General features: G+C 46.2%; 1 protein-coding gene across 1 annotated transcript in view; it reads right to left on the reverse strand.

Moving 5' to 3' along the window:
• The window catches only part of DNAJB14 (DnaJ heat shock protein family (Hsp40) member B14), a 79,366-nt gene that overhangs the window by 21,290 nt on the left and 32,944 nt on the right, over positions 1-25,132 (reverse strand). Inside the window, exons 3-5 of the mRNA XM_077476621.1 lie at positions 17,885-18,030; positions 3,456-3,641; positions 2,856-2,950 (exon numbers count right to left, since the gene is read on the reverse strand). Of these exons, the coding sequence (XP_077332747.1) occupies positions 2,856-2,950; positions 3,456-3,641; positions 17,885-18,030 (427 nt within the window). The remainder of the gene's footprint in view (positions 1-2,855; positions 2,951-3,455; positions 3,642-17,884; positions 18,031-25,132) is intronic.

Below are 25,132 nucleotides of genomic sequence, written 5' to 3' on the forward strand. Positions count from 1 at the left end.
ATTCTTCAGGAACCGGGGAACTCTTAAGTTATCCCACAATCCTGGACCTGCGACAGCACCCTGTCAGTAAAAACTTTATGGCCTCACTACCAAAAAAGTACTGGATCCCGGGCCCAGGTCTCTAAAGAGAAGCGCTCGCAAGCAAAACCTCGTTTCTTCGGACACGAGGCCCAGGTACCATTCATTTAGCCCATGAAAAGACATCAGAACAGATCCGGTCAGCATGGCTAGCCCTCATCAAGGATTACTACCTGTGGAGCTCAGCACAGCACATCTTTACTCATGACTAACACCTTAGACACTGGAGAAAAAAAAAACTGAGGACTCCCAGTAATGGAAGGGGTTATATAGGGGAGTACAAGCCTTTAGGGGCATGCCAGTGTGAAGGCACCCGTCGGTCCGATATAACCAACATAGTAATTACTATGGCTCTGTGTCCCCTGATCTAAGAAAAGAAAATTACGTTTTTCCACTTCAAGATGCAGATATTTCTGATGAGCGGGGAAAATGGGTACATGTAGGTATGCATCCTTAATGTCTATTGATGCCAGACGTTCTCCTTGTAGGATGGAGACTACTGATTGGACTGATTCCATGTGAAAAGATCAAATTTTTAGGAACCGGTTTAGATCTTTGAGATCTAGAATGGGTCGGACATCTCCATTTGGCTTTGGCACAGTGAAAAGGTTTGAATCGATAACTTTTTGTGGCAAAAGTCACTCCAAAGCTTCAAAGAGAGACTTATTTATCTTTAGGAACATTTGATCTAAGAAAACGAGGAGACAGAAATTCTCTGAACTCTAGTTTGTAACCTGGAGTTATTGTGGAGACCACCCATCTGTCCTGAAAATCCTCCTGCCAGAACCTTGAGAACTGTAGCGGTCTTCCCCCCACTTGAACGAGCCCTTCATAAAGAGGCCTTAGCGTTCTGTGTGGTAGGTTTCCTCCCCCAGGATTTCTTTTGTCTCTGGGGTGGACAAAGTTTTCTCTCTTAAGCCTGACGGTGGAGGCCCTCATGACTGCCTGGTGGCCGATGCACCTGTCACTGGAGAAAGAGCCAGTTTAAATGAGGGACGTTTACCCCTTTTCTTAACTGGCAAAAGCGTACTTTTCCCACTAGAGATTATTTGGATATAATTGTCCAAATCCTCCCCAAACAGCCTTCCCACAGAAGGGAAAACCAGCCAGGAGCTTTTTACATGGCGTTTCGGCTGACTGATTTTTCAACCATAAGATTCTAGGCATATGCACCAACCCAAGATTAAGGCAAGAGGTCTGGAGGATAGAATCTGATTGTGTCAACTGCAAAACACAAAACCGCTTGCAGGTTGGCTAACCCCCGGGCCTGCTGTTGAGGGAAAACCTTGCGCACCTGTTTCAAATGGTCTCTCAAGGATTGATATACCCCAATTGCCACCACTGCAGGTTGGGCTACTAAACCTGCCAAAAAAAAATAATGTTTAACAGGAATTCCAATTTATCAGTTGGATCCCTAAGCATTTGAGCGTTGTCAACAGGACAAGTCAGACTTTTATTCCCAGAGGATATAATGGCGTCAATTGTGGGGTATACCGACATCTTCGTGAATTTTTCCTCCATAGGATAAAGTGTTAAAAACTTTTTAGGAGGGGGAAAAAAAAATGGGAAAGGCATGCGCAGTTTGAGGACGCTTCAGTGAACCCAAACAAGTAGTGGGGTTTTCAACCAGCTCAGTTACGGGTAAATTAAATGTGAAGCGGACCATTTCTGTGAAGCCGAAGAGAGCTCCTCAGAAGGAGTCATCAGTCACATCCCGTTGCTCTGAGGGGGATTTGTGTCCCATTTCCCGGAGTTCCTCTGTTTGAGGGTCCTGGTTGGTAGACTGAGACCTAATGCATTTTCTTCCACTTTGTGAAGATGCGATTAAGGCCATTAATCTTTCCTCGAATCCACTTATGATTGAGGAAAAAAAAACTTCCTGCTATTTGTAACTCCCCTTCTGCCCATAGTGCCAAGCACAAAATGCAGAGGTACTACCAGAAATGCACCCACTGCTGAGCAATATAGTCCAGCAACTGCCGCTGCTATCAAGGCTCAGTAAATGTTTGCCTGGGAATGCCTGTGTCAACCATACTCACATGCTCCCATCTGCTCCGTGTCCCTCCATGAGCATGAAACGCATGAAACCTTAGTACCAGGTGATACGATGCACTTTTTTTTTATTATTATTATTATTATTTTTTTGGGTTCAGTACATCTTGCAGCCCATTCAAATAGGCTATCAAAACAACATCACACAGGAACGTGTGGGGGTTTAAAGTGGATGTAAACCCTTTACAACCACTTTTTACTACAGGCAAGCCTATAAATTAGGCTTACCTGTAGCTACACTGGATATCACCTAAACCTGCCCAGTTTAGGAGATATCACTGTATTTGCATGTGCCGATGTCATCGGCACGTGTGCACTTAAGCAAACAGACTGTGCCGTTACTAGCGGCTCCCGCTCACATGCACGGGAGCGACGTCATCGCAGCTCCGGCCAATTACAACACTGGAGCCGCGATACCCAGAAGTAACCCCTGGGAGAGATTTTGGCCGCAAGAGTGGTGAACGAGGACTGCTGCGGTGGCTTGAATCTCAGGTAAGTAATTCATAATGAGCTAGTATGCTTATGCATACTAGCTCATTATGCCTTTGTCGTGCAGATTTTTTTTTTTGGGGGGTTTACAACCACTTTTATGAGAATGTGTGAATTCCTGTGCGTGCTCGGTGTGAACGGCACTAATATTTAAGTTTTGTATTAACAAAACACCTTTAAAAAAGAAAAAAAAAAAATAAAATGATCCAAGAGTTCAATAAATTAGTCATACTTACATCCCCTCTTTCATCTTCCCTGTCATGACCACTATGATGCTGGTGCTGGTGCTGGCTATATGTTGTGCGTCCATTCGAATATGTACGAACATTTGCTGATCAGGAAAAGAAAGAAAAAAAAAAAAAAAAAAAACTTTAAGCTACAAATCTTTCTCTAGAAAAAGGCTATAAACATACCTAGGGCTTTTTAGCTGTGATTGGCAACCTAATACAATTGAGGTAGTAGCCACTGTATGTACCATAAATGTAGCTAAAGTTAAACAGTAGTATTCAAAGTCATTCCATTGTTGCCACTAACCTTTAGTGAAAAGGGTACATTTATTATATTGGCTCAGCTAACAAAAACACTACCTCCATTGTCATTCATTCAATGACAAGCACACTTAAATATCAGTTTTACATTTAAATCTTATGTCACTGCCGCAAAAACAAAAACGGAAAAACACAGAGCTATTTGATTTATTTTTATTTTTTTAATTAGTGTGTACAGGTTGCGATTGCGATGACCATGAAAGCAACTCCCTCACACTTTCAACCTGCAGAAATACAAGTGATCAAAGCAGTTTGTAGCATGAAATCACATAATTTTAATAGTTTTACCTGAAGGGAAGCCTCCTCCAAAGAACATGTTAAAGAGATCTTCAGGAGTTATATCTGCCTCAAATCCTCGGTGATAATCAAAGCCGCCATTTCTGTGGTTGGTATTCGTGCGTTCCTCACATCCAGACAGGTCATATTGCTTACGTTTCTCTGGATTACTTAATACCGCATATGCATTTCCAATTTCTGGAACAGAGAACCAAGAAATGGTTTCATTGATACATCAGTACTTTTTAAACTCTACAATGAGGTACAAATATCTGTATTTTCAGATACAAAAAAAAAAAAAAGGAGAGATCAACTTAGAATTATTCATTATAGCTTTCGAGGAGAGAACTGGATGCAGGCTGAGAGCAAAATGTATACTTAAGACTTCTTAGACTGAGGCCGCGTACACACGGGCGGACTGTTCGCCCAACTTTGTCCGCTGAACAGTGTTTGGGCGGACAGTCCGCTCGTGTGTGGGCTTTCAGCGGACAGTTGGACGGACAAGGTTTTTCGGAATTTCCGAAAAAAACTGTCCGCTGAAACCTTGTTTGAGCGAACAGTCCGCCCGTGTGTAGGCTTGTTCGTCAAACAAAGTTGCGCGCATGCTCAGAAAGGATTTTCACGCCGAAAGCTATAATGCAGTGTATAGGACGTCGTATTTTTCGTCCCGTCGTACGTGCCGTTCACGTCATCGCGCACGGTTTCAGCAAACTGTTCGTCCGTCGTGTGTGGCCATGTCCGTCCATGCTAAGTTTGAGCGGACTGTTTGCCGAAACTGTTGGACGGACAAAGTTGGGCGAACAGTCCGCGCGTGTGTACGCGGCCTAAGTTCTTCTGAGCAGGGCCATCTTAAATTTTATTGTGTTGTAGGGCAATAGCCTCACTTTTATATTGTAAAGCGCTGCGTTAACTTTTCACTTTATATAAATCCTGTATAAATAATAAAAATAATTGTGTTCCAAACCCAAACTATTTTATTCAGTGAGGAAAGAAGAGTGCAACAGGTTTGCAAGTACAGATTTACAAGCTATATGGCCAGTAACATTTAAAACCAAAGCCTAATTATCAGGTTTGATTCTCACGGATAGCCAAGCATGTGAGAAATAGGAAGAATTTGTTAATGGTGCTGTTATAACATACTGATCTGAAGGGTGCTGTGTTCAACAGATTTCTACTAACACAACACACAGCCTAGGGCCAGCTCTGTACACAGAGGGATAAAAACCAAGCATGTGGTTTTTATTCAGGAAAGAAATATGCACGATTCCGCCATCAACACTTGACAGTGCTGACAGGGGAATCCTGCTCTCTGAGATATTGTATTGACTCAGGAGGAGGTCATGGAATGCCGTAATTCTTGTTGGCGGCCATAGCAGCCGTTAGCAGTAATTGCAGGTGAATCAGGAAGGCTGGTTGTACCCAAGTTAATCAAATCAACTTGGTACATTCAGCCTGCCCACACATGGTTCAAATCCAGCCTAAAACCGGCTAGAGACTATTCAAATCTCAGCCAGTTCAGCAGAAACCGGCTGAGATTTGAATGGTCTATGACCTGCTTTAGGCTGGAATTCTACTTTAATGACGTCAGGTTCGGAGAAAGCCCTAATCCAAACTAAATACATTTACATTTATGCACCATTTAAATTAGATTTGCCTGAAACAGTTTAGGTTTGTGGCACTGAAGGCCATCATATGTATTCACTAAGTTTGTACACAAAAGCAATTGACTGAGGTCTTAAAGCCCACCCAGAAAAAACACGTGTTGGTGAACCTAGACATCCTGGGCTGCGTGGAACAGTTTTTCCATCTCCTCCATGTTATTGCCCCTGCGGAACCACTACCGTATCATGGCGGTGTCAATAGAACGCCAGTGACAGGGTATACATTGTTTAACCGCATTGGTCATGCACATCGCCAAAGATTTGTTATACTCTCCTACAGTGAAAGAAAAATTGGATTTTTGACTTACCGTAAAATACATTTTTCTGAGTTCATTGACAAACACAGCACTGCATTATTCAGAACCATAGGGTTATATCGCCCCCTACAGTAGTAAGACACGAGGCAGAAAAAAATAAAAACAAAACAAGACTTGGCTTTGCCTAGGCAGAAAAAATAAATAAAGGACTTGACTGCCCACAAGACTTGCCTATTGGCAGTCCTAGATAGTATACACCCACCCTCTAGCCCCCTCTGCTATAGGCCTTCAGTTTAGTAGCAGTGTTAGAAGTATCAAAACTCCTTAGATGGGTGGGTGCTGTGTTTATCATTGAACTCCGAGAAATGGATTTTACAGCAAGTCAAAAAAATCCCATTTTCACTTTGGTTCATTGACAGACAACAATCGATTCTTCAGAACCATAGGGACGCCCCAAAGCAATGTCAAACATGAGGGGTGGGACAAAAAAAAAAAAAAAAAACTAGGCTAACAGAAGAGCCAACCAGGTAATAGGAGCTCAACACTGAACAACTGGAGCCCAACCTAAATAATACACCCTCGGGGGGCGTGTCCAAGATGGCGCTGGGAGAGGACGCTCAGTAACAGAGCTCCCGGAGTCCGGCCACTTATCCTGCTTGTTAGGCGGCATTGGTGTGGCCCTGAGTGGCGGTGTGTGTTCCGACGGCAGCGGGGACTCCCGGGTCATGCCCGGCGGCCGCTCACGGAGATTTTCGCAGCCTACCGCCGTACGAGACAGGGCCCCGGCGGGCGGCCGGGCCGAATCCTCGAGTCACATGGCGTCTCAGACGGAGGCCGCGGACGCTCCTCCTGCGGCCGCGGCGGACATCGCTGCAGCTCTACAAACCATAGCCACGGGTCAGGCAGCACTGATGGACAAAATGGATCACCTGCAGACCAACGTGGACTTTATTCGCCGCGATTTGGACTCCTTCCGCGGCAGAGTTGCGGAGGTGGAGCAGCGGGTGTCCGCAACGGAGGATGCGGTACGGGACCATGCCGGTGACATCCATACCCTGAAAATCAGAGTCAAGGCCCTGGAGTCCCGTGCGGAGGATGCCGAGAACCGGAACCAGCGCAACAATCTGCGCGTCGTCGGCCTTCCGGAGGGTTCTGAAGGTACTGACCCTGTTTCATTCATAGAAAGGCTGCTTAAAGAACTGCTACCAAGGGCCCAGTTCTCCCCCTTCTTTACAGTGGAGAGAGCCCACCGTATGCCGGCTACCAGAGGCCCACCGGGCGCTCCCCCTCGCACCTTTATTTTTAAACTTCTGCATTATAAAGATCGAGATGTGGTGCTGCGGGAGGCTAGAGGGGTCCAGGAGCTGAAGTTTGAAAACGCACGGCTAATGATCTTCCCGGACTACACCGTGGAAACGCAACGTCAGCGCAAGTCCTTTGATGGGGTCCGAGCCAAGCTGCGTTCCAAGGGCTTGAAATACAGCATGCTTTTCCCGGCCCGACTGCGGGTGGAGGATGGGGAGCGGGTGAGATTCTTTACTTCCCCGGAGGAGGCCTCCTCCTGGATTGAAACGGTGCAGCGGCATTAATTTACCAGTGACCTGACCTTGCTGCCACTCAGTTGGCCACTTGACCTTATCCTGTTTTTCTTTTTTACTTGTTTGGGGGGTGGTTTTTTTGGGGGGGGGTGGGTTTTTTTGGGGGGGGGCGGGGGGGCCAATCGCTAGGATCCTGTGGACCGGCGGCCCGATCGGGCCAGTATTCTATGGTGGATCACCTCCCTCCCCCCCTCCCTGTCGGAGTAGGCCCCCGGCTCGGCTGACTTTTGACTCCGGCCCCGTTGGACTTTGGAACTGGACATGGCCGGTATCCTGAAGTACGGTGATCCCAAATGGGCCGCCTTACCGCCCTCGCCCGGCTGCTCCCCCCCCCCCCATTTTTGTCTAGCCGGCACGTAGTGTCTGCTGGCCGCCCTGACGGTTGCGTGGGCATCCCCGGTTATCCTGCTTCTCTGGGGGTTCTGGTGGGTTGGGAACTGTGCTGATTGTCCCGGGGTGTGGGGTAGCCTGGCCTTGGTTAGATCCTGAAGGGGCTTGCTGGATCTCTGACATTGGACCCCTGCTGGGTTGAGCCGGATGGTCCCTGGGGCCCCTGTGATGTTGGGGTGCCCCCGGCCTCTCGGATCCGTGGGTTCTGCCCGAGTTGACTGTGTTGGGGGCGGGCGGCCCTCTTGCCATTCCACCTCCCCTGTCAGGTTTGGCCTCTAAGTTACGTGCCCCCGGCCTTGGCCGGGAGATTAGTTTGTAATGACTTGCCGGACTCCGATACCCGCTCCATGTACTGTTCTCCAGAGGACGGGTCTCTGGTGCCCTCTTGCAGTGCACGTCCCCACGGGGGCCTGTTGTCCCTTTTTGGTTTGGGAGTGAAGCCCCCTCCGGGTTGGGTGGGGGGTGGCGGGGTGGGGGGAGGGGGGATTGGGGTTGGGGTTATTGTTTTATTCCAACATGTTGAAGTTTGTATGAGTCAGCTTGTTAAATGTCATTATTGTTTTCTGTCTTCCATTGATACTGTACTGGTGCGGCCACGAGATGGCGGTGTGGCGGGAGCTCGGCCTGACCTTGTGAAGTGGTATGTAGTGCTCTGTCTTCCTGTAAAATTATATCCTGGAACACCAGGGGACTGAACTCTAAGGTTAAGAGGTCGCTGGTGTTCCAGTTTTTGCAGAAGCACTCTCCCCACGTCTGTATTTTGCAAGAGACACACCTAATAGGCAGCAGAGTTCTGAGTTTGCGCAGAAATTGGGTAGGGCACTCCTATCATTCAACCTACTCGAATCTAGCGAGGGGAGTGAGTATACTTATCCGCAAATCTCTTTCTTTCCAACTATTGGCCCTGGAGGTAGACCCCATGGGGAGGTTTGTCATTGTCCATGCCAGTATTATGTCCCTGGAGGTGGTGTTGGTGGGGTTATACCTGCCTCGGTGTCATTGCTGTACCAGATTGTGACGAAACTAACGCAATATGGCACGGACAATATCCTGCTGATGGGGGACTTCAACATGGTCCCGGACCCCGCAGTGGACAGAATGTCGCAGGCCTCGAGCGCCGCCTCGGCGCTGGGGGCGTGGGCCGAGGTGTTTAACCTCACTGACGTTTGGCGTTGGCGACATCCCCAGCTGAGGGCTTACACCTGTCACTCAGCGACCTACAAGACTTTCTCCAGAATAGACCTGGTGTACTCGGGGGGTCCTGTCTTATCCAGGGTGCGGGGGATCTCCATCTTACCCAGGGGGATCTCGGACCATGCCCCGGTCTCCCTGACGCTGGAATTGTCTTGTCCCCCCTCAGAGAGCCTTTGGCGCCTCTCCAGATTCTGGCTTGCTGACCCGCGGATAACTGTACCGGGCAGGGCAGATATTGCTGACTTCTGGAGCACGCGAGATAGGGAGGTGCCCATTCCGGATACGTGGGATGCCTTCAAAGTGTGTATGCGTGGGCACTTGCAGGCTCGCATTGGTGGGGTTCGCAGGGCAATCGGGAGGGACCTTCAGGAAGCTGAGGACAGAGTCCTCCTATTGGAGTCTAGCTATGTTAGGGACCGATCGCCTCAGACCTACGCCTGTTTCAGGGAAGCTCTGAGGGATGTCGAACTTTTACGGGCCTCCGCTACAAAAGTCTGCTTGCTCCACCAGAGCCAGAGAATTTTTGAGCAGGGTGAGCGCAGTGGCAGGCTGTTGGCCTGGCTGTCTCGGGAGCATTCTTCTCCGGTAACGATCTCGCGCATTCAGGCGTCTGATGGGGAAATTCTAACTGATCCGTCTCTGATTAATGCTAGATTTGCCTCTTACTATCAAGAGCTTTATAGCTCTAGGGTTCGGTATACGGGGGAGGAACTGAGTTCCTACCTGGCGCAAGTAGACCTGCCGTGTCTCACTGACACGGCCAGGGAAACTTTGGATAGCCCCCCTAACATTGTCGGAAGTCCAACGGGCAGTTAAATCGTTGCAGGGGGGGAAGACGCCTGGCCCGGACGGGTTCCCTGCGGAGTTTTTTAAATATTATGCGGACGACGTTCTACCTGTCTTTAGAGAGGTTCTGTTGCGGGCGCGAGACGGGGTGCTCCCTGGGTCCATGTCAGAGGCGGTTATTATAGTCCTCCCTAAGCCTGGCAAGAATCCTGAACTGTGTTCCTCGTACAGGCCCATATCTCTCCTGAATGTGGATCTGAAAATCCTGGCGAAGGTTCTGGCGGCGCGCCTGAACACGGTGATCACAGCTTTAGTACACCCGGACCAGTCCGGTTTCATGCCGGGCAGAGGGACTGACATCAACATACGTAGATTGCTGACACACTTGGATGGAGCACGGGAGGACAGCCCGGGGGTGGTGGTGTCCCTGGATGCCGAAAAGGCTTTTGATTCAGTAGAATGGGATTACCTCTGGGCTGTCCTTCGCAAATTTGGGTTTGGTCCTGTGTTTATTCAGTGGCTGCAGTTGATGTATGCTTCCCCGACTGCTCGTATACGTACGAACAACTCCCTCTCGCGGGCCTTCCCCCTGGGAAGGGGCACCCGACAGGGATGCCCGCTGTCGCCCGGGCTTTTCGCCCTGGCGGTGGAGCCGCTGGCCACTAAAATCCGGGATGCGTCCGAGGTGCGGGGCATTCGGGTGGGAGTGTTAGAGGAGAAGATATCCTTATATGCGGATGACACTATTCTGTATCTAACGGAGGTCTCCTCTTCACTCCCTGCGGCTTTGCAGTTGGTCGACGACTTTGGGACGTACTCGGGTGTTAAAGTCAACTGGGGGAAGTCCTTAATCTTCCCTTTGAGCCCGTCCGGGCCTAGGCCCACTCTGCAGAACTCGCTAGTCTGGGTGGAAAGCTTTAAATACTTAGGGATATGGATGGGTGGCCCAATGGCTCGGTATATGGAGCTTAACCTGAAACCGCTATTGGCCCAATTCTCTAGGCGCTGTATGGACTGGAGGGCGCTGCCCCTGTCCCCGGTGGGGAGAGTGAACCTCATTAAGATGGTCTACCTGCCGAAGTTTCTTTACCTCTTTAGAAACACCCCGATCGAGATCCCGGTGACTTACTTCAACAAGCTAAGATCTATTATCACCTCCTTTGTGTGGCTGGGCAAAGTGCCGCGTTTGGCACTGTCCACCCTGCAACTGGCGGTTGGGCAGGGCGGGCTCGCCCTTCCTGACTTCCAGCGCTACTACTGGGCAGCGGTGTTGGTTACTGCCCGGTGGTGGTTCTCGCAGCCGAGGGACAACCCAGAGGTGACTCTGGAGGCTGCGATTCTGGGGTCTTACGCAGCTCTAAGCAACTTGCCCTACCGGGGTGTGGGAGCGCATCCTCGCATTACCTCCCTGATGCGTACGACAGTCCGGGTGTGGAGTCGGGTGGGGAAGGCCCATCGGATTTCTGGGGTAGTCTCCCCCCACATGCCCCTGTGGGGTAATCCGAGTCTGTCTCACTTTCGGAGTATTCCGGACCCCCAGGTGTGGGCTAGAAAGGGGATAGTCACTTTAAAGCATGTGGTGATAGGGGGTAGGTTGGGTACGTTCCCCGAACTCAAAGCTAAATTTGAACTACCGAACTGGATGTTTTTCCGGTTTCTACAGCTGAGGAACGCCTTTCAGCACCAGTTCCCGGACGGGGTGACGCTTGGGAAAGACCCGGTGGAAACGTTGTTAACTGCTAAACTTCTAATGGCCCCCCTATCCACAATCTACTTTCACCTGACTGCCTCTAGGAAGCCTAGTCTGCCCCGGCTTTACGCTAAATGGAAGAGGGATATTCCGTCCCTGAGGGAAGAAGACTGGGAGTCTTGTGTCTCCTCCTATGTATCAACCTTGATATCGGCTAGGGACCGTTTTATTCAGCTAAAGTTTCTGCATCGGACTTATTATACGCCGCAGAGATTGGCGTTTATATATAAGGATAGATCCCCAGCATGTGCTGGATGCGGTAACGAAGAGGCCACATTTATGCATATGGTGTGGTCCTGCCCAGAGCTACAAACATTTTGGGCTCAGATTTTGACTGACATTAATCAGGCTGTTGAGGGCTCTCTGCAGTTGAAGCCAGAACTCATGCTTCTGAATGTGGTGGATGACCAGACTGTGGGGAAATATGGAAGACTATTTGTGGCTTTTGCCGCTTACTACGCTAGACGGGAGGTGTTGCTGAAATGGAGGTCTGAGCTCCCGCCCACTGTCACTGCCTGGAGAAATACCTTGAATGCTGTTTTGCCGCTGTACAAAATTACATATATCAATAGAAACTGCCCACACAAATTTGACAAGGTCTGGTCCTCTTGGATAGACTTGTGGGGCTCTCTGTCGGTGGTGACTCCTCCTCCTGTTCCAGAGGGGGAGTGAGGATCCACCGGCGGGGAGCGTGGGATGTGCGTCTGGTGACTGTTACCTGTTCCCCGGATGGCCCATTTTGATCCTCCCTTTCCCCCCCCCTTTTTTCCTACTCCCCCCCCCCTCTCCCTCTGTCACATTGGGTGGGCTTGTGGCTTAACCTGGCCCCCCCCTGATTTCCTGGCCCCCCCTTGCTTTTCCCTTCTCCCACTCTCCCACTACTGTCCCCCCCTACGCCTCCGGAACATGGCGTATCCTTCTTTCTCCCCCCCTCTTTTTTTTTTTCCTCTACCAGACGCCGCTCACTTCGGTGTACAGTGATTAATTATATGCACAGATTTGTGGTATGCTCTTTATCTAGTAATAATGTCCGGTTTGCTATATGTACATGGATAATTTATTGATGGAATGTATGTCTTGAGCTGACCTGTATGTTTCTTTGTTCAAATAAAGTTCACTTTGTTAAAAAAAAAAAAAAAAAAAAATTATACACCCTCAAGAGGGATTAGACCCTCTAAACAGCAGCCTGCAAAACCTTTCAGCCAAATAAAGCATCCTCAGATGCCAGCACATCCACTTCATAGAATTTTGTGAAAGTGTACACCGAGGACCAAGGGGCCACCTTGCAAACTAGTGCAGCTGACGCTTGAGGACGGAAGGCCCAAAAAACAGTAAGCTCCCAAGTAGAATGCGCCGTAACAGGGAAAGGAGGAACCCAACCCCTGATAGAATAGGCCAGAGTCATCTGTCGGATCCATCTAGAAAAGGTCGCAGTTTTGGCCCGTCCGTGATCAAACAGTCAGACCTCCAAAAATACTCTGTGGCTGCCAAATGCACCTGAATTGCCTGAACACATCAAGGGTATGCAAGGTAAATCCCTTAGGAAATTTTGACCTGGTAAACAGGGAAGGCAACACAATAATCCTAGTCAAAATAGAAATCACAGGAGGGAACAACCAACAATGACGAAGAACCACCTCATCTTTGTGGATCACCAGGTAAGGTGTATGACAGGATAACGCCTACACTCTGCGAGCAGAGGTGATAGACACCAAAATAGGCCACCTTCTGGGACAAAGTAAGCAGAGGAATCTTCTGAATATTTTCAAAAGGGAGGCTTCTGTAGAACCGAAAGCACCAAGAGCAGATCCCACGGCAGGAGAATAGACGGCATCGGTGGAGGCAGATGTTGAACCCCTTGATTAAAACGTACGCACCAGGGAGTGCAAGACCAGGGGACTCCCAAGAAGACCGCCAAGGCCAACACCTGGCCCTTGATGGTACTCAAGGCCAAGTTCAAAATCCGAGCCACAAAGAAAGAACGAGGGTAAATGCCAAGCGACTCACACCAGGATATGTATGCTATCCATGTCAGGTGGTAAATCTTCCTAGAGAAAGACTTACCGTACTAGCCTTCAGCAGCGTCGTAACTTCAGCACCGTGCTCATAACAGCCAGGCCTTCAAAACCAGCGACTTAAGCAGGATGGAAGAACGGCCCTATGGACAGTAGATTCTCCCTGAAAGGCAGTCGCCATAGAACGATGGTGACCCGGTCAGCGTACCAAGACCGATAAGGCCATCCGGGCCACTAGAATGACCAGAATCCCTTCGACCTCGATCCTGCTCAAAAGCTGCAGCAGAAACTTCAGAAGAAGGGCATAGATCAGATTATACTGGCCCCACCAAAACATCTCTGGTGTCCACTAGAGGATCCCGTGACCTTGCCAGAAACCTGAGTACCGTTCTGTTAAAGTGATACTAAAGGATCGTTTTTACATTTTTTTAAATAACAAACATATCATACTTACCTCCACTGTGCAGCTCGTTTTGCACAGAGTGGCCCCGAACATCCATTTCTGGGGTCCCTTGGCGGCTCTACCCCGCATTAGATAACCCCCTCGGAGAAGCGATCTCCCGAGAGGGTTACCTTGCGGGCGCGCTCCCGAGTCCAGCATTTGGTGTCCATAGAGGCCGAATGCAGGACTTGGCTGCGCCCCCGGCGCCCGCGTCATTGGATTTGATTGACCGCAGCGGGAGCCAATGGCTGCGCTGCTATCAATCTATCCAATGAAGAGCCAGGAACCTGTTGAGAGAGGGACGGCGGAGACGCGCTGACGGAAATTTGAGACTCAGGTTAGTAAAACAGGGGGGCCGAGGGGGCTTGTCACTGCAAGTTGTTTTTTCACTTTAATGCATAGGATGAAAAAACAGAAGCCTTTACAACCACATTAAACCGTGATGCCAACGGATCTACCTCAGGAGTGCCCCATCGAAAACACCCAATGAAACGTCCTGGTGAAGGGACCATGTCATGGTCCAACTCTAGCTGACTGAGGTACCCACTTGCCAGTTTTCCACTTCTAGACTGCATACGATGGAGAGGGTCGGACCGAGACATTCTGCCCACCGGAGGATGCTGGCTTCTGTCAGGGCTGCCAACACACTATGTTCCGCCCTGGTGATTGACATAGGTCACCACCGTGGCATTGTGCAACTGGATCTGTACCAGGAGCGCCGAAGTCGGCCCATCCATGACCCATACATAGTCTGATCACTCAAAGTTCCAGGATGTTGATCAGCAGTCTGGATTCCTCCACCATCCAATGACCCTGAGCAGAACTCTGTCCCAGGACACCTCCCCACCCAGAGAGACTGGCTTTGGTGGTGACCACTATCCAATACAAAGGGAGAAAGGATGTGCCCTGCCAAAATACCGGAGAGCAAAGCCACCAGACCAGGGACCACCTGGTTTCCTGGCTCAGCCGAATCAGATTGCCCAGAGACCATGGGCACTTTTCCCATTATGACAGTATGGAATCGCCTCGAAGGTAGATACCATCAGGCCCAACACCCGCATGCAGTACCACAGGGAGGCCGCCTGCTAGACAACAGTAGATTAAGCGCAGCATGCAACTTCTGGAGTTTGTCCAGAAGCTGAAACGCTCTGGCCAGAGTTGAAGCCAGAGTCAGGCCCAGATAATCCAATTTTCTGGAAGTAGCCAGAGCAGACTTCGAGTAATACATAAGCAAACTGAAATCTGCGGTCTGTATAGCGAGCTACGTTACCCTTCAGGACTGCGCTCACAGAAGAAGGTCGTCCAGGCAAACAAGGACTGCAATCCCCTGCTGATGTATCCATGCCAGAATCGGGGGGGCCAACACCTTTTGTGAATACCCGAAGAAGACCTCACAGATAAGCATCTTTGGAACCACAAAGGAGTGCTTTGGACACTCTCATTCTTTACAGACAAATTTTCCAAAACAGGAGGGAGAAGGGAATACTTTCGCCGCGCGAGACAGCTTATGAGTGCCAAGGGGACCGGCGCCTCTGCCGCAGCTGCATCCTCCCTCTTTAAAGTTTCATACACTCAGGAGGTAATAAGGATGAAAAAAACAGCACCCTCTTGTGCACCACTGCAGTTGTGGCGGAACATCCTCACTGACAGGACAGGGAGCGTGTCCACCATCCCACAAGGTGGGCCACGTCCATGGCGGCAGAGCCAGATATAGGATCAGCAGAGACCGATAAGGCAGGGTAGGGGACGGGGTGCACCATTTACTATGTTATTTGCCTAAGCAACACCTGTGAAAAACAAAACTCAGAAGGGGCACTGGCTGAGACCCCGTACAGGGGACGCCTACAGATGCCCTGCACAGGGGGCACTGGCTGAGGCCCTTCACAGGGGGCATCCACTAAGGCCCCGCACAGGGGGGCGCATATGGAGGGACCACTTAAAGAACCCCCCAAAGGGGTGGGGGGGGGTCGCCCTCAGAGCCCCCACAGCACTGTCCCATTGGAAGGTGGTATCCGGCATGGCCGCGCAGACTAGTAGGCTGCAGAAGCTGCAACCTAAATTTTTGGCTGCCTACTGCGAGTGCACAGGTCTGCTGGAGGGGACCAGACCAAGCAGAGCTAAGGAATGGAGGGCAGATGCAGGGTGCACGAGTGTCTGAAGCACCCAGGCCAGAAGCCTTGGCCTCACCCGGGAAAGGGGGGAGTGGAGAACCCCAGAGAGACCGACCATCCCAGGGAGTACCTGCACACCACTCCAGGTAAGGAGAGGAGGAGGCCCCTTACTTAATGATCCAACGAAGAGTGCATGCAGAGCCAGACTTGACTGGGCTCAAGCCCATGGGCCCCACCCAATAGGGGGCCTCACCCGTTTACATTTTAAACACTAGGTGTCAGCGCTATAGCTAAAAGACGGCTGCAGGATTTCAATCCTTCACGTTGTACCGTATTACCAATTGTTTTCTTGGTGACCATTGTGCCAGCTGCCTTGGGATCATTGACAAGATTCTCCTGTGTAATTCTAGGCCGATTCCTACCCGTTTTCATGATCATTAAAACTCCACGAGGTGAGATTTTGCATGGAGCCCCAAACCGAGAGGGATCGACAGTTATTTTGTTCCTTCCATTTGCAAATAATCGCACCAACTGTTGTCACCCTCTCAATAAGCTGCTTGGCAATTGTCTTGTAGCCCATTCCAGCCTTGTGTAGGTCTACAATCTTGTCCCCAACATCCTTAGACAGCGCTTTGGTCTTAGCCATGATGGAGAGTTTGGAATCTGACTGCTCCTGTGGACAGGTGTCTTATACAGGTAACAAGCTGAGATTAAGAGCACACCCTTTAAGAGAACGCTCCTAATCTCAGCTCGTTACCTGTACCTGGGAGCCAGAAATCTTGCTGATTTAATCGGGGATCAACTACTCATTATACTCATTAAAAAAGTGTGGCATGGTGGAGCAAATATTGTGCTGGCGTGAAGTCCAGCGCATAGGTCGTAACTTTAGCAATTATACTGTGTCCAAAAGGGCTTAAAGTGGTTGTAAACCCTCCCCCACAACTTTGTCCCATGTAAATCAGCATAAAAAAACCCTAATGAACACTGCTTGTAGATATCTCCTTACTTGCTTAGTATTGTTGTAATCTTTTGTTCCTTAGAATCAAGTCGCTGAGCATGCCCAAGTCTCCCCTGATTTACGGCACACTCTCTATGTGCTTATCTATCCGTTATCAGGACTTCCTACAGCACAACACTGAACTCCCAGGAGACTTCAGAATCATTCAGAGCTTCCTCCTACACACCATGTACCCATGTGACATGACATGCAGCGTAAACTTGGCAATTACTGCAGTCTTATCCGCTGAAGCTAAGACAAGACTGACAAAGGGAAACATTAGACATCGGCACAAGTAAATACTATGAAATAAAACAAGTCAGCTATCAACAGTAAAGCAGGGTTGCCATAGAAACGTTGGATTGAGAAGGAGGCTTGGTTAACAGTACAGGAAGTGCTCAATGTAAGGGCGGAAATACACTCCACTGTGGACTCAGAAAACAATACTTAAAATGGCGCTGCCTAACCCCTGGAAGCAAGTTTTTTTAAAGTTTCTTTAAACAGTAAGTAATATGCGATTTTGGCTGGATTACAGTGGCTATAGTCTGATAATTTTTTATTATAATGGACTAAATGAAGAAAAGCTTCAGAGTGGGAGAGTTTACTTCCTCCAAGTCTGGGGCACGTCCACCATACGTGGAGCATGGTTCCAACTTCCTCTCACCATCGCCAACAAAACTGGAATATGAAGGTTAATATTTGTGTAGCAAGGAGGGTGTACGATATCATTGAAAGAAGACCTTGTAGCCATTCTCCTGTGTGGTAACAATCAGCAAGCTCCTAAATTGCAAAACACACACACACACACACACACAGTTCTCAAATGTAGACTACAGTGAAAATGTAACTATGCCAGCTATTTAATATGTCATACGCATACAACATTAGAGCAGCTTTCCAATATACTAGTGTTTATCAGAAATGTTAAAATGACGTGAGACGGGACTTTCTATTATGCAGTAAAAGTAGCATTGAAAATCAATAAAAAAAAAAAAAAAAAAAACAACAACAAGGGCTGTATACGACCTGTGAAAAATTCCACTTCAAGTCCTTGAAATGTCATTCCCCCACAGCAGCATAAAAAAGTTATTTTAAGATTGTGCTGTGAGGGAGAATTTGATGCTTTTACAGAAGTTCTGCATTGCAAGCCTCTCGGGAAGGTGGTGCCGTGACACAGCATGCTACTACACATGATGTACAAACAGGCGAACAAAAAACACACACACACACATACACTTACTTTTAAAAGCATCTGTAGCCCCAGGTGCATGGTTTTTATCTGGATGAAATTTTAGTGCAAGTTTCCTGTAAGCTTTCTTTAGGTCTTCTTCTCCAGCATCATTACTCACACCCAGAACTTCGTAATATGTTTTACAGCTCTTTATCCTGAAAAATGACACACACACTTAGCATGGTAGAAATGTAGTATTGGTAAATCATTGACCAGTGTGCCAAAGTTTGTCTATGCACTGACTGCCACTAGTTCTGAGGCTTCAAATCAGCTACAAGGAAGTCACACATAAGAGTTTGAAAAATTGTATGCATTTCCTGATTATACACATTTGTACCTTGAGGCATTCAAAAAAAATAAAAATAAATAAAAATAATTTAATGCCATTTGTGTCCCGGTTTGGAGAGATTAACCCTCAGTAACTGGCCTGACCACCTACGTCACCAGGAAGAAAAATGAAGGTAAGGCTCCATTCACACTAGCGAGACTCCAAAGTCATGCGATTTCCCGGGCAACTTTGATACGACTTTACACTCTGTGGATCAAAGTCGCATTAAAAGTAGTGCAGGCACCTTTTCAAAGTCACACAGATTTGAATGGTCGTCATTGAAAAGATTGGGCTGCGACTGATGTCCCAAGTTGTATGACAAGTGGCACAAGTGTGAATGGAGCCTAAATCCAAATTTTTTAACAGGGATAGAGACACATTTTCAAATCTGGGCACTTGTTCCTAGTGCAACTGTCTCCAAGAGGATCTCTCTCCCATTGAAAATATGTAATTTCACTTTCTGTTGAGTCTATAGGACAGGAAGTCCGCAAAATATGACAGATGGCAAATGTAACCCTCTTCTACTCTGTCCACAGTATAAAGAAAAAAAAAAAAAAAAAAAAGCTTTAGCCATTAAAAAAACAGCATTCTAAGAAGTCCCTAATAAAAATCAGGAGACCTTTAAAACTTGCTAACACAATATGTATAATGAGCATTAATACACAGGCACTTCTAAGACCACATAAAAAAATAAAAATAAAAAGTTGCTGACAAATTGCTCTGGGCAACATTTGTTTCATGTATAAAGCCCAAGAAGGATAGCATACCTATAGATATAATAGGATACAATAAAGATATAATAAACATTTTGGAAGTCAATGAAATTTATATATATATATATATATATATATATATATATATATATATATATATATATATATATATATATATATATATATATATATATATATATATATATATATATATATATATATATATATATATATATACATACACACACACACACATATATATACATATACATACATACACATATATATATATATATATATATATATATATACATACATATATACATACATATATACACACATATATACACACATATATACACACATATATACACACATATATACACACACACACACACACACACACACACACACACACACACACACACACACACACATATATGTACATACATAAAATTGGACTAATACCCTGCACACATGGTTGGACTTTGACAGAAAACGTGCAATCGGATCTTGTCGTCGGAAAATCCAATCGTGTGTGGGCTCCATCAGACTTTTTCCATCGGAATATCCAACACACAAAGTTTGAGAGCAGGATCTAAAATTTTCCAACAACAAAATCCGATCATTTAAATTCCAAATCATGTGTAGACAATTCCAACAGACAAAATGCCACGCATGCTCAGAATAAATTACTAGACAAAAGCTATTGGCTACTGGCCCGTTTATAGTCCTGTCATATGTGTTCTACGTCACCTCGTTCTGAACGATCAGGTGAAATACAGGACTCTCTGAAAACATGTGGTGTGGCTGTTTCAAGATGCACAATAAGGAGGCACTTGAGGAAACATGGGCTGCATGTGCGAGTCACCAGAATAAAGCCATTACTACGCAAATGCCTCAAAGTATACAGCTTATAATACGCCAAACAGCACAGAGACAAGCCTCAAACCATCTGGCACAAAGTCATTTGGAGTAATGAGACCAAAATTGAGCTTTTTGGTCACAACCATAAACACTACATTTGGAGAGGAGGCAACAAGGCCGATGACTTAAAGAGGAGGGCCAGTTTAAAAAAAAAAAAAAAAAAAAAAAAAAAAAAAGTCAGCAGCTGCAAACACTGCAGCTGCTGACTTAATAAAATCACTTACCTGTCCAGGGCGCCCGCGATGTCGGCCGCCCGAGGCCGAGCCGTCCCTCGGCTCTCGGGTCCCGGCGCCGCCATTCCCTGTAAGGGAAACAGGCAGCGGAGCCTTACGGCTTCACTGCCCGTTTCCTACTGCGCATGCGCGAGTCCCGGAACTACTGCGCATACGCGAGTCCCGCAGCGCTTTCTTAATGGGACGCGCTGTGTTCTGGAACACACAGTTCCCAGAACACAGCGCGACCCATTACCCAGAAGACGCCGCGACGAAGACAGAAGACGGAAGATCTCCGCGGAGGAGGAAGAGGAGGATTAGGATAAAGTGCCTAGCAACAGGCATTTCTGGTAAGTAAAAAAAAAAAAAAAAAAAAAATTTCTCATTTTATTTTTTTTAGATTTTTTTGTCATTTTTAACATTTTTTGGTTTTCAGGGTGGCCCTCCACTTTAAGGTACACCATTCCTACTGTGAAACACAGAGGTGGATCACTGATTTTTGGGGATGTGTGAGCTACAAAAGCACAGGAAATTTGGTCAAAATTGATGGCAAGACGAATGCAGTATATTATCAAAAATTACTAGAGGAAAATTTGCATTCATCAGCCAGGAAGCTGCGCATGGGACATACTTGGACATTCCAACATGACAACATGACAATGATCCAAAACACAAGGCCAAGTCGGCCTGTCATTGGCTACAGCAGAATAAAGTGAAAGTTCTCCAAGTATTCGTAAAAGGTTCCTGAAATGTTATCATTTGAGGTAAAATTTCACTGCTGCGGGTTAATGCACTCTGGTCTTCACCGCTCATTCTGCCACATTAACCAATTCCTAGCCAGCCTATAGCAAAATGACAGCCAGGAAGTGGTTCAGTTATCCTGACTGGGTGTCATGACTTCCAGCAGCATAAACCAGGGGCGCGCAGCGATCGGTGGTGTCACTCACACACCGCATCTCTGATCGTGGTATAGAGCCTCTGATGGAGGCTCTTTACCACGTTATCAGCGGTGACCAATAAACCAGGAAGTGTCAGTAATCAGCACGTTGATTATCAGCACAGCCCCCATCAGAGTTGCCCACAATGCCAATCAGTGCCCTTCAGTAACACATTATCAGTGCCAACTATCAGTGCCACCTATCAGTCCTCATAAATGCTACATATTAGTACCTCCTCATCCGTGCCCATTAGTGCAGCCTCATCAGTGAGGTAGAAAACATTAGTATAACATTTTATATAACAAAAATGGTTTTTTTTTTTTTTTATTTGCATTTAAAATTGTAATTTTTTTTTTTTAGCAAACACAAAACCCAATGGTGATCAAATACCACAGGGTGCCCTGTATTGAAGTGGTTAACCACTTTAACTCCCTTAATAACCAGGAATTTTTTGCGATACAGCACTACATTACTTTAACTGACAATTGTGCAGACATGCAAAGCTCTACCAAAATAAAATTGATGTTTTTTTTTCTCACAAATAGAGCTTTCTTTTGGTGGTATTTGATCACCTCCTCGGTTTTTATTTTTTGTGCTAGAAAAAAAAAAAAAAAAAAAATTATATTGCATCTACAAACTGGGGGGGATAGATTTAAGGCAATTTTTTATTTTTTTTTTACTAGTAATGGTGGCGATCACAATTTTTTTTAGCAGGACTGTGATAGATCAGACACCTAATAGACACCTTTTTTGGGAACTGACACTGGCAGGGAAGAGGTTAACACCAGGGCCAACCAAAGGGTTAAAGGATAAATCCAGCCCAAGCTCATTTGGCTGGGCTTCTCCTAAGGGTCCCAGGAGTGTAATTCATTTTGCACTCTTGTGACCTGTTTTCAGCAGAGAGCGGTCTGATGTCGCTCTCTGCTGATATCACCAGGATCAGTCCAGGCATCGCGTCCTCCCGACTTCAGAAGTCTCGATCCGCCAGGTGCCTGAACTGATAGCAGTCCTATATTTTAAAATACTATAAAGATGAGGTATTCCCATAGCCTATACAACCCCATATATAGCAATCTCATTGAGCCGCTGAGGTGGCCGCTCCCTGCCCCTCCAAAGCTCCGTGCTCCAATGAACGTGGAGAAGCAGAGCAGGAGAGATGCTGACTGACAGGCAGCAGCTTTCCGCTCGGGGAGGTGAGAGAACCGAACCATCTGCGATGTTCGGTTCTCAGTGAAGAGGCAGCGGGGGACCAATGCTGTATTCACCTAGGGAAGTATGATTATGAGATTATGGGATTATGGGGGGGATGGACTCACTAGATGAACAGAGTGATCCGTGTTCCTGATTAGCAGCCTTGTTTACATTGGCAGACTGCTATTCTATTGCTCTCCAGACATCACGTCTGCCAGACCCGCCCCCCAGGCAGATCCGCTTGACAGAGTCCACCCTATGTGAAAGGTGCTCAAATAGACATGAAATAACATTATTACTTTTGATCTGCATACAATGTCAGGTGAAGCAAAATAACAAAAAAATTACCGTATTTAAAAAACAAAAAAAAAAAAAACAAATAAAAATCGGCGTATAAGCACTTTTTCCCCTCTAAAATCAGTGGGTGCGTGTTATACGCGGATCCCCGCCGAACTCCCACGGATTTATGAGGAAAGGAGCGAGCGGAGCCAAGATACAGAAATCCAAGTGTACTTCGGCTAGACTCATCCCTGACTGTGAGCAGAGCCAAATCTAGCCGAAGTACACTCGGCTTTGTGTATCTGGGCTCTGCTCGCTCCTCTCCGCTCAGTTCGGCGCCAATTTTAAATCAGAGCAATGCTGCAAAAGACACTGGGCAAGGCTGCAGATGGACACTGATAAGACTGCATTGATGGGCATTTAAATGCAAGTTTTTTTTTTTCCTTAAAATTCCCTCAAAAACTTGGGGAGCGTAATATACGCAGATAAAGGGTAAAAAAAAAATATATATATATATATATAGATATATAAAAAATGTGTGTAATTAGTATTTCCCAGTGTATAAGACGACTCCCGAATTTTACTGTATTTATACAGTTTTTGCCTATACTCACTGTATAGATGACCTACCCCCCACAAATCTGAGGCTTCATATTTCCTATATTTCATTCTTGCTGGAGCCATACCACACTGAAACAAACATGGCAAGCATTGTATTCTATTAATGAATACAAAGCCTGCTCGGAATGGCAGAGGCTGTAACATCATCAGCCCACGCCTCTGACTCTCAAAGCCAATCTGAGCAGGCTACTGTAAGTTACTCCAATCTGAGCAGGCTCTGTATCGCTTGCAGGGATTGGCTCAGCGGTGTATACTTTATGTAGCCGAAGCTACGTACAGTATTACTGCACATCCGGCGAGCTGACATACAGCCGGCTGCATTTTATACCCAGTGTATAAGACGACCCCTGCTATTTTTAAAGTATAAAAATAAAATTGTGTATGTATATATATATCTCAATTTTATACCTTATTAATTCTTAATTTACAGCAACAATAGGCGGTTAGAAAAAAAAGTAAAATTTAAAAAATGACCGATTGCTCGACATTCAACCAATGAAACAGTGATCGTTGGTCGAAATAGTGGTCAACATTAAATCTAAAAAAAAAAAAAAAAAAAATATCTTTAAAAGAGCAATCAATTTCGTATGTAGTGTTGACGTCTCATGTACAAGTGGGGTCGTCGTCCCGCTCATGCTCAATAACGTTCACAAACTGTTTTACGGATGACCGTCACACCAGCGAATAGAATATCATTCGTTAACGATTTAACACAATTTTTTAATCTGTCTTTTTCATTCAAAATATCAATATTGGGCGTTACTTGCTGGGCATCAACGAGTAGAAAGTCAGCCAATCCGTCGCAGAATGGAAATTTTTACCTATTTTTGCCTACTAAATATTTTCCAAATTTTTTTGAGCATATTTGCATTTAAAAGAAAAAAAAAAAAAGCACACAGATAAAAAAAATAAAAGAAAAAATAAAAAATTATATATGAAAGGCATTAAAATCATTTTTGTAAGAGATCACCAGAAGATTTGTATTAATAATCGTCCATTATTGTGGAATAAAACACAGGCTTATAGCATAATGTAAACCTTTCTCTGGTCCTTAGGCAGCGTACAGGTGTAAGAGCTGAAGAAATGAAGATGAATAATCAGACATGTGAATATAAGTTTTCTTTATTTTAGAGAAAAATCATAGAAAAACCTCCAGCAATACAGATCGGTTTTTCTGGCGACATTCATCTTTTGTAGAACTCGTCATTTCTTTACTCCGAGACATAGGAATGTGCGACTCAGAAAAGCACATTTCTTTAGGCTGTGATCTAATGAGTAAGGTTGCTGAAGGAGAACATCTCAAACTCTTTATAGGAAAGTCCCTAACCTTGAGCGTTGTCAGAACAGAATGTTCGGTATGGTTTTATTTTGTCTTCTCTAAAGGAAATCTACTGAAGGAGGACATAAAGAAACATCCCCAGATACACATATAGGCTCTTGCAGGTGATTGCAGAAGAAACCTATGCCACAGTGATTATGCAAGCCTTGCAAAAGCATTGCAATTGTCAATACCCAAAAGGACAGACTTCAGCAATTCTTAGCTGCCACAGAAACATTAAAGATTGGCATATATTCTATATAAACCATTTAGACCAGTATAATTAAAAGTGGCAGCTCACACCACAAAATGCCCACGCATTTTTAACACATATTTTTAATGCATTTCTGCCCACTTCCAGTAATTTTTTTTTTGGTTGCCGAAAATGATCTGCGTTTTGTCAAGAAAAAAAAGGGGGGGGGCGGCGGGGGTCGGAAAGAAGATGCCAATAATAGACAGCAAAAATTCATCAGCTGAAAATAGGGTTATCGCAGTTTGCCAAAAAAAATGTAAATAAAAAAAAGCCGATAATGGCCATAAATGAATTCATATCTATGGATATTAAAAATTTGAATATAAACATAAAAAAAATATATTTATATTCAAAAACAGCGCTTTTCAGTTTTGGTTTTTCGACCAAGCGCATCCTGAATTTTTGGTTTCAGTCCAGAATTTTAATTTTGGTGCACTATGTCTTTTTTTTCCCCACTGTACTGGGGTCCAGTGCATT

This window comes from Lithobates pipiens, unplaced genomic scaffold (genome assembly GCF_037356315.1).
Source record: "Lithobates pipiens isolate NorthernLeopardFrog02 unplaced genomic scaffold, aLitPip1_a1.2 Scaffold_13, whole genome shotgun sequence".
In the NCBI taxonomy this organism is placed as follows: domain Eukaryota; kingdom Metazoa; phylum Chordata; class Amphibia; order Anura; family Ranidae; genus Lithobates; species Lithobates pipiens.